The sequence below is a fragment of the Ruditapes philippinarum genome, unplaced genomic scaffold (genome assembly GCF_026571515.1).
Source record: "Ruditapes philippinarum isolate M1 unplaced genomic scaffold, ASM2657151v2 ctg4354_1_1_1_1, whole genome shotgun sequence".
Taxonomy (NCBI): Eukaryota; Metazoa; Mollusca; class Bivalvia; order Venerida; family Veneridae; genus Ruditapes; species Ruditapes philippinarum.
Window position 1 is genome coordinate 351 of NW_026864727.1, and position 11,089 is coordinate 11,439.

The 11,089-nt window shown below is 32.6% G+C and overlaps 1 protein-coding gene across 1 annotated transcript; it reads right to left on the bottom strand.

Annotated features, from left to right (window-relative positions):
- Positions 1 to 6,417: 6,417 nt before the first annotated feature.
- Positions 6,418 to 10,657, bottom strand: LOC132726661 (complement C1q tumor necrosis factor-related protein 3-like). The gene is made up of 2 exons (XM_060712005.1): positions 10,359 to 10,657; positions 6,418 to 7,099 (listed from the first exon to the last, which is right to left on the bottom strand). The coding sequence occupies exons 1-2, from the start codon at positions 10,564 to 10,566 to the stop codon at positions 6,699 to 6,701; spliced, it is 609 nt and encodes a 202-aa protein (XP_060567988.1). The 5' UTR covers positions 10,567 to 10,657; the 3' UTR covers positions 6,418 to 6,698.
- Between the last annotated feature and the right edge of the window lie 432 nt (positions 10,658 to 11,089).

The following is an 11,089-nucleotide window of genomic DNA, read 5'->3' on the forward strand; positions in this document are numbered from 1 at the left end:
AATAAATAATAAAACAAAAACAGTTTATTGTTTAACAGCGATTCAGATTAACAACATTTGTAAAATTGAAACAGTAACTGTTGTAGTATCAATAAAACAACCCCCTTTTTGTAAAAGTAAATAAAAGTTACACTTATAAATATGAACTTGCTCTTGTTTAAACGTGACTGAGTATATCATATGATATACAAACAACAACAGAAAGCAACATAGATAACAGTATTATTAGTTATATATTAATGAGTTATCAGAATTGGTAACAACAGTTATATATTATGATAAAACACTTTCAATTCATTTATTCGTTTTCTACAGCTACAAAAAAATTATAATTTAGTTTGAGAGAGATAAGTATTTATAACTGTTACAGTAATTATAGTTATGACTTAGTACTCGCATTTAAGAAAGCTGTGATTATAGAATATATCTGTTACAATAGAAATAGATATAATTTATCTATATCAATAGTAGCAGCATGTACAATAGCTGTAATTACAGAATATAGAATATATGTCAATAGCATTAAAGTTATAATTAACAAATTAAACTGAATCATGAAATATTTAACATAAAATGCATTATTAACGCAACAGAAATATAATTATTCAAGAATCTATTGTAGCGGTTACAACTGATAAAGTTAAAGAAAAGCAGACATGACAGAACAAAAACAAAGATTTAGATGAAGCAGAACAGAAAAATGATAATTGACGTAAAAGAGCCGGACACTAATTGTCTTTTCCATATCTTATGCACGATGCGAACAGATCGCCAAGTGAGTCATAACATATAAACATATATCTAACAAGACACAAACCGGAAATGAAAAAGAATATACAGTAAATGGAGTGTACTATTGGCATTAGTTTTCGGGTCAATGAATAAGAATAAAATAGAAAAAAAAATGAAAAATTTGAATATGGTAGTACCCTGCGAATAACCTCGTCAGTCACCTGGAAGCTGGATATCAGTTTCACATACATGATGTATGATATTGTTGTTTACTGTAGCATCTACTATGACTAAATGCTTTTTAAATAGAAACATACTTTATTTGTGAGCTTAATATAGAAGGTTTAGAAATTAGGCTCTTTAGTTAAATAGAATAAATCACTGTTTAACATATTTGCATTAAATCATGCATTCGTAATAGAAACTAGATTTTAAAACGAAACAAACCTTACCTTTGTTGGAACTAGGAGCTCCAGCTTTGCAATTTATATTTCATCAACCCAATAAGTTAAATTCCAAATTAATGACCACACAGTCCGTCCCCTAATCTAGCATTAAATCCCCTATTTAACCGGCTGGGAGCGCACAGTTGCACGATGTTATCTGTGCGGTAAATCCATTAAAAAAGCCGTGCCAAAAATCACGCGTTTCTGCCAGTCAATCGGTTTTGCTGTGTTTACAAAGTAAGGCAGCAGCGTATCTTGCAGTAGTTTTCTTTGATAAATATTGTTAGCCAGGTCTTAAAGATCCTGTAACACAATTTTTTTGTATGATTTTATATCATAAATATGATGCTTAAATTAAGATTTATCAATTTTGTATGTTTCAAAAAGCATTATTTATAAAGATATTACCGAATTTAACGTTTCATGTTTAAGGAGGAAATAAAAAAATTATTTTCTATAAAGTCTTAGTCAAATTTTTCAATAAGAAATGAATGCATATATTTTAATGATTACATATAATATGTACTAATATTTGCAGTAACTATTTTACATATTCTTCGATGTTTGAAAATTGTTTTATAAACATAATTAAATACATATATAAAATTTACTAAAGTGTGGTATACAACCTTAACAACAACATACAGGATCTTTAACGGTGCAACTTGTAAGCTTATAAATGTAATATATAACAAAGGACCGTTTTTACATGGACATATAGCTTGTCAAAAGCAGGAAAAAGAAGACTTCATATATCTACTCACTTGCTTTATTTTATTAAAAGTTAAGATTTATCTATTTAATCATAGAAGTCGTGTATAAAGATATGAATTACGACGTTACAAACGCGCAACGTCATTGAAATTCTCATGTACACCATACCTAGAGGCTCGGGTTATATTTCCAAACAACCGTTTATATAGGGACATATTACCCGTAAAAATCTTCTAACTAATAGTATAGACAATTTGTTACGAGCCGCTACGTATATAATTTCTCTATAGAAAAAAAAACTTCAATTCCAATAAATTTACATACTGCAATCGTTTTAATTAATAAAAATATAAATGGTTGAAAATATACTTCAATGTAAGAAAAACTTTATTCCACTAAAATGCATGAAATCATTTAAAATGTACACGCTCATCCCAAAAATAAATAGACAGAAACATCCAAAATGTAAAATCTTGGATGTGAATTAATCTAAATGGATTTTAATTTTGCTGGATACGCGTTACACGCATATTTTCACAAATGAGGTCATTATTTGAATATTTACGTAGCGCACACACCCGCATACAAGTATGTTTTGAGTCTATATTAGTCTTGTACTGACTGATCTTGTTTGCTATGTTCTGAATCTCCTGTACCTGGTCAAAAGATGAAGCAGACAAAACAACAACAACAACAATCTGATAAACAAAGATATGTTCATAAAATACAAGGACCGGTTCTTATACATTAGCAGTGTATAATTATGTGGATACGAATTCAGCTTATCATAATTAATACTCATTTTACATGCAAGATTCTTATGAAAAAAAGGTTCGAACCCGAAAACATGATATAAATAATCGACTAACACACATTTCGCAGAATGTTATCCTAAAAAGATTTCCCAGGATTTTCACCTTTTCACCGTTTCATGGACTTGCCATCTACGCACCTGCGTAGTGAGCTACTTCCCTACATCTAGGTAAACTCTACCTCTGATTTTCATATGCATTAAACAAGATCTATAATGCACTAAAGTTTCTTTCTAATAGCTATAAACATTCAAGAAAAATAATCTGTGTATATGAGATTGTGTTTGAACAGCGTGTCTGTTTATGAGTGTAATGTAATTAATACAATATGTACATTAAAACAGGTATTATATTGTACGAGAATTATGGCCGGATAATTAATGGATTCATTTTTTCGGGAATAGTTTTTTCCTTCCTATTTACTACAAGAACATATACGGAAGAGCATTAGTGCCAGGTGTATGTTTTTTATTAACTCGAAATTTCGAGTTACTAACTCGAAATTTCGACTTATTTATCTCGAAATTTCGAGTTACTAACTCGAAATTTCGACTTACTAACTCGTAATTTCGAGTTACTTATCCCAAAATTTCGAGTTACTATCTCGAAATTTCGACTTACTAACTCGAAATTTCGAGTTACTTATCTCGAAATTTCGAGTTACTAACTCGAAATTTCGAGTTACTTATCTCGAAATTTCGAGTTACTAACTCGAAATTTCGACTTACTAACCCGAAATTTTGACTTATTAACTCGAAATTTCGACATACTAACTCGAAATTTCGAGTTACTTATCTCGAAATTTCGACTTAGTAACTCGAAATTTCGACTTACATTGCACGACTTTCATTGGTTGCCGATGAAAGCAAGGATTGAATTCAAGATACTTTCTTTCGTGTGTAGCTGTTGCACATTGACAGAGCACCTTAAACATTTATTTAACAGAACCATTAAATAGGGTCAAATTGTCCACACATACAGAACATATCCTTCTTTTTTTTGTGGAGGGGGGGGGTGTAAATTCACACTTTCTACATTTCCGTGTTAACCGGATGTTTCTCTTTTCTTAAGCACACATACAACCATCATGTGGAGAAACAACAAGTCCAAAACTACCCTATTGTAAACTGTGCAATATCATGTGTTAAATAAGTTTTAAATGGCGTGTATACGCCAGTTAGTCTGTCACGTTTCTTTATACTAATAATGTTTTTTGTAACATTATTCATTATTTACTAATACTTTGATTCATATTGTGTTGATAAAAGTTGATAAAAGTGGAACTTGTTGTTATATATATGTTGGGAATAATATAAAAGCATCCGATTTTACAAGAAATATAGTCAGTCCAACAAGTTTGACAAAGGCCTCAGCACGCCCTATTTTGGCCACGCCGCGATACGTTCCTCATGCAGATGTCCCACACGTGAATTATAGGATCGTTTTATTCAAAGGGATGAGAAAAGTATGATTAGTGAAAAGATATGTTCGAACAGATGGTATACAATATAAGGTGTGAAGAACGCCTGAACGTACAAATTAAAGGAAGCCTTGTGTTTTTGAGGTCGGGTGTGTACATGCCATTTCTAAGTTTAAGTTTAATTTCAATAGTTTTTGTCCAGGCACCCGTTTCTCTATCTCCATCGTTCAACGGCACTCCCTACTATGTCTTATATCATCTAACTAATAACTTTGGCCATTTTTGTAATGTTAATAAGTCGAAATTTCGAGTTACTAAGTTACTAACTCGAAATTTCGAGATAGTAAGTCGAAATTTCGAGTTAGTAACTCGAAATTTCGAGATAAGTAACTCGAAATTTCGAGTTACTGAGTCGAAATTTCGACTTACTATCTCGAAATTTCGAGATATGTAAGTCGAAATTTCGAGTTAGTAACTCGAAATTTCGAGTAAATAAAAAACATACACCTGGCACTAATGCTCTTCCGTAAGAACATGAAGCTGTGTTGTTTTTTTCTACATTGATACTCAACAGAAGAAAAGTGTTCTGTTTAACCTTGGAAATAAAAACTTGTATTGTATTGTAAAGAACGAACTTGCATATGACTTGTGTATTCTAATTAGTATAATAATTAACCATGGAATAAAAGTTTGCATGGGAAGATTTTGTGACTTCTTATAATTATAAACATTTAGTACAATGAATTCACTCAATTATGTATTATTTATCCTTACCATGCTAAATATCTTAAATTGACTTTCCAGACAAAACCACCATTTAATGGAAATATACCGAAATATGTACTGACCAGTGCACGAAAATTAGCATGTATCTGGAGGTGTGCTGCTTGTTAGTCTTGATGACTTTTAGAGGGCACTTTCCAAATTTTATTTATCCTCTAATAGATTAACTCCGGAATTAAGAATATTTGGAATTTTCCCAGCTAATCCGTAGGTACGAATATGCGCAACAAATCTATTGCAGCCAGTAGTGCACCGTTAAAAGTTTGTTTGTACCTACGGAAACCTACGATTCGGATAACATCTATTGGAGACCGTATCAAGCACATACATCAATATGTAAAGATAAATCCAAAGCCGCTTTTTAAGACAAGCTGCCAAAATGAGACAAACGGTTTCCTTTCTCCTAGTCAAGTCAAGTTGTAAGTCATGGAAAGATGTGTCGGCAGGTTTTAACTTGAATATTCGTTACCATCCAATTTTTGTTAGATTAATATCAGGATATATCACAGTCAATAAATAACTTTTTAAACACCATCTCAAAATAACAGTAGTACCAATGTCTGACACAATTTTAGGAGACTATTGTTTTGGTTCTTTACATCTATACATCACAGCATGTATCCAAATAATCAGGGGTTGATGATAATAACAGTCTCTGAGGATAATAGCAGTATCTAATGATAATAACATTATCTGATGATAATAACAATATCTGTTGATAATAACACTATCTAATGATAATAGCAGTATCTGGTGATTTTAACAGTCTCTGACGATAATACCAGTCTCTGACGATAATATCAGTGTCTGACGATAATACCAGTGTCTGACGATAATACCAGTGTCTGACGATAATACCAGTGTCTGATGATAATACCAGTGTCTGACGATAATACCAGTGTCTGACGATAATACCAGTCTCTGACGATAATACCAGTGTCTGACGATAATACCAGTCTCTGACGATAATACCAGTGTCTGACGATAATACCAGTGTCTGATGATAATACCAGTGTCTGACGATAATACCAGTCTCTGACGATAATACCAGTGTCTGATGATACTAACAGTTCGCAAATGAAACAGTAACATTTGGGCTGCCGAAATGTTCGTCGACCATGCATTGCCAAGCGATTGACTTGTGTCAAGAAAGTTACGTACGTTATCTTTTTAGTACCCATGGTACTGTTGTCCACATTTCTGTTTATAGAGGCCGTTCTGTCAAATGTAAGTTTTAAAAAGATGACTTGTGTGGAATGACTGTCCTTTAACATCCACCATAGTCGCCAGATTAGCACCCTGCGACCTTTTCCTCTTTCCTGACTGAAAAAAGTTTTCACGTCATTGCGCTACAAGAGTAGAAATGGACTTGGGTCGGCCATATTCAGTTATTGAGAGGTATACCTAAGAAGAACTATGTTGAAGCATTTAAAATTTGAATAAACGTCTGGAACTTTGCATTCTGTAAGAGGGGATTTTGAAGGGATGACATAGAATATTGTAAAATAGATGTTCTTTTGTTGAATTTATTGTCTATACTGCATTACCCACCCTCGTACACGTACCTTTCATGAACAGCTTATTTATGATATACCAATAATGTTTAGAAATATTTCATCATAAAAACAAAAGCACTTACAGTTATGAGAATACATGTACATGGCTGTAGTCATAGACTTGATTTGTCAAAAGTCACTTTCAGAGAAGTAGTTCATAGACAAAGAAAAAAAAGCAATACAATATTTGCAACAAATCTAAAATTAATTTTCAAAATTCTGTCAAGTCTTTTCATCAATATAGAAAGGCTCCACTAAATGCTGTCCCATAGAACGTGTCTGACCCATACAGTTTACCGCCGGTAGTTTGAACCCAAACATACTGTCCGCTCAGAAGCGTGACAACAGCATGTCCTGTAGCCTGTGTACTTTTCCCTCCCGGATTTATAATTGCACTGGATTGAAGAACGTTTTCCAGCATAAGTTGGCCAGTTATCTCTTTAGTATCCCAGTGCTCGATCTGAAAGGCAAAGATGTAAGTTCCAGATATAGGTGCTCTGAACATTCCACTGTTGCGATTGTACCCATTTCCCTCATTGTTCAATACAGAGTTGAATTTGATAATATTTCCTGACTCAAAAGTTGTTTCTCTACTAAGAACGGTTGTGAAGGCAATCGCATTTCTACAATTCTTGCCTGGAAAGTAAAAAAGGCACCAATAAATAACTATTAAAATTACTTACGTACTGATGGAAGGCGATTGAATAATTTGAAAGAATATTTACAAACACTTTTAGTGCTCACTTGATGAACTATGTTCTTAATCTTGAATCATTAGTCCGAGTTAAAGTCATTCAAAATGCTTCTCGATTATACATCTAGGTCAAACCCGTCACCGTGACAATGTCAGACTACGCTTTTGAATTTGTAATGAGAAGAAAGTGTTGCAGCGGGATGGTATTCTGGTTACATGAAACGAATATGAGAGTATTTCTTTGAATCACGCACACATAGTCTTTAAATATTTTCTATGTGATTTTACTTTACTTTAAAAGATGTCATGGAATCATATTGTTATATACGGAGCCCCTAAAGTGACATTTTCCGCACCTTTTTTCCGCGGAACTTAATTCTTATTAACGAAATAATAATAATTCGTAATAACGAAATAATAATTCGTTTTTACAAAATATTAATTCGTAATTACGAAATATTAAGAGGATATTTTTTCGTTTGCGTGAAACATGGAATATATTTTCACGAAACATGATAAAATGCCGGTACGGCGAGTGAAAATATGTGGCATTTTATCATGTTGAGTGAAAATATATACCATATTTCACGAAAAACGGAAAAATAAACTTTTTATTTAATTTCATTATCAAAGAAAATGACAACGAACTCCCTTGCTTGCTACCAACTGCAACTGTACAGCGCGAAGTAATTTATGCGTAAGCACGCGCTGTTTGGCGCTACATTGTGACGTCATGTAAACATTTCTTTTAAACGTCTGTACAGCGTTAATTACTGAAATAAAATTATTGGCGTTCGTAGTTAGACCATTTTCTATCATGCTAGATAGTTTACAAAACAAAATTCAATAAAAAGTTGTTTTGTATTTATCAGATTTTTCAAACAAAAGGGCGAAAGAAGTCCCTTAAAATAAATATTGACTCCGCCCACTTTCATATTTATATTTCATATATTTTTTAAAAAAATATGAAATATATCTGATTGATATAGCACCATATTTCATGGGTAAAATTTAATAATAATTCGTTTTTACGAAATATTAATTCCTTTTTACGAAATATTATTTCGTAAAAACGAAATATTAATTCGTAATTACGAAATATTAATTCGTTTTTACGATATATTATTACGTTATTACGAAATATTATTTCGTAATTTCGAAATATTTATTCGTAAAAATGAAATGTTATTTCGTAATTACGAAATAATCATTCGTATATACGAAATAATATTTCGTAAAAAGGAATTAAATTTTTTCTAGGGTTTCAAAGAATTGTGGTAATAGTTATTGTATCATAGTTTGGAGACCTTTCTGTTGAAAATGTGTCAGGGTTAAATCGTATACATATACATGCACAGTGCGTTAACTGGAGTGCGGGTATTAGTTACCCGCACTCCAGAGCATGCCCATTGATTGGCTCATTTTTGCTGGGGTTTACATATTGTGACGGCAGAGAAAGGGAAAGCGACAGAAATGTCATATTCAGATGTTCGTTCATTGGTTCATTTTTGCCGGGGTTTCATATTGTGTAAACAGGGAACGTGCTTTTATGTTTGACTATGATACAAAAGAGAAAGAACACCAAAACACTCGGCAATCTGATAAATACTCGGGGGCTACGCCCTCTCGTACAAATCAGATAGCCTCGTGTTTCGGTGCTCTTTCTATTACTTAATAAGGCCTCGAAACTTAGTTCCTGACTGAATTTAAGACATGTAAATGCAATATAAATAGTGATTATTTTTCTCTACGAGTTTTATAACTTAACACTATTGTATATAAATTAAAATAATCGCCTGGAAATAGCGTTGCCGCCACAGCCGTGATATTACACGCGCTAGGAAAATTTTGTTAAAATGGGGGTCTTGTGCTTCAAATCCAAACACGGACATTCTTTTTCTGTTGCGTTCTGTCGAAATTATTGAGTTTTGAAATAAAATGTTATGTTTTTATGATCGCACGGTGCCCATACATAAATTGTAAGGAAATATAATTTTTAAAAAGTTAAGTGAAAGTCTGGAGCCCCATCCGCCGCCCCCTCGCTAATGTATATGATAGATGAATGTAATAATATAGCATGTTTCTTTTGTAAAGAAACATGTCAGATAAATTGCCTCAAAAATTAAAACATTGCTGATAGGAACATGTAATTGAGAATGGGGAAAAAGCGGCCATTTTGGAAAGAGAATAACCTATCACCCAAACACCCTGTTCACTTAAATATAATAACTTGAGAACCATTCGGCTTATAATCGCAAAGTTGATCCAGGCTTGTAAATGATCCCTTTGTAAGATTAGGAGATTCTTTGTCAAGCTTACAATGACGTTAAATAAGACTTCGTAAAAACGAATTAATTGCCGGGAAAAAAGTGTCGAAAATGTCACCTTAGAGGCTCCATAGTTGTAGCTATATTGTTGATATTGATGTATTTTGGAATATCAAACATAAAAGTGCGATTTAATATCGTCCTCAAGAAACGCACGGATTTATGCCACGCAAAGGGACGGAGATGCTGCAAGAGTTAGCAAACGTATTTTTTCTGATAACCGACGGAATGTTTCTTTTTTTATATATAAATCTCAATGGTACGTGAATTAACCGTTGTCAAAATGGTTATAATATATCCTATAGATGGCAGAATGAAGTGTTATGTTTTTTGTTGCTTTGTTTTTGTGGTGTAATGGTTGATATTTCTGCTATTTCAACTACTACTTCTTTATAATATAATAAATAAGTTTTTGAGATAAAAAGTTCATGTCTTTTATAGGAGTTCTTCCACGGGATGAATGATACAGTGTATCTTATTTTTTTTTGTGAAGATGGATACAGTATAATTACATTGTATAATGACTTGACTCGAATTGATCTGACAAAACCATAACCTTGACCCAAACACTTACCTTACCTTACCTGTCTAACCATACCATAACTTGACATAACTTTTATTAATTAAACTAAACTTAAATTAGTTTAACTTTGTTTGGCTTAGCAGCTTAGCTTAACTTTATTCAACTTAGCTTAGCTTAATGTGTATCTTTTCATAAATTCATTCTTCTACGTATATTTAGTATTGTATTGAAATAATCAACGGGTAAGATTGTAAGAACAGATTAAAATGTAACATACTAGTATAACATGAAGTTGATACCAACAAATGACGGCTTTAAAATATTAAGATTTTAATAATACACCATACTTGCCTCCATTTTCTAAGTTGAGCATACGTTCTTCAAGGCTGGTAATCTTACTCCCAATTGTCTTAACTGAATGTTCCAAACGGACAAGGCTTTCAAGAAGTTTTTGTTCGAAAGCAAACCTTGGGCATTTACTCTCTCCTGACTCCATCGCGTCTGTGCTCGACAGCAGCAGTGCGCAAAAAATTAAATTTTTAAAAACTTTAAATTTCATCCTTTCTGAATTAGCACAAAACGGTGTTACATGCGGTGTAGCCTATTGTACTTTCATGGATTTAACAATAATTATCAGGGGGAAGTGTAGAGGGTCTGCCGGGAAATTAAAGTGAAGACTTCCTGCCCAATCGGACATCCTCGGCTATTATCTATAATTACCTCGGAAACAGAAGTTTTCTGATGTAAACAGAAACAGAGATAATGTAAAACGAATGTATATATATTTGACATCTAATGTCTGTTCCGGTACTCTTATGCTCAAAAATATGCATGACAACAATGTGTAATTTAAATATGCCCACTGATGTTCAATTTTAAACAAATCCGACTAAATGTCAACAGGTTGGTTTTTTGTACTTTCGGTTTCTACAACCATAATAATACATATATAAATAATGTGTTGTTTGCTTTTGTACCTATGAATTCACTAATTTTAGGTGAACTTTTACTACATATATTGGAAATAAACTTGTCAACAACTCCCAACATTAAATTACTATTTGTTTACATGTTTAGTTTCT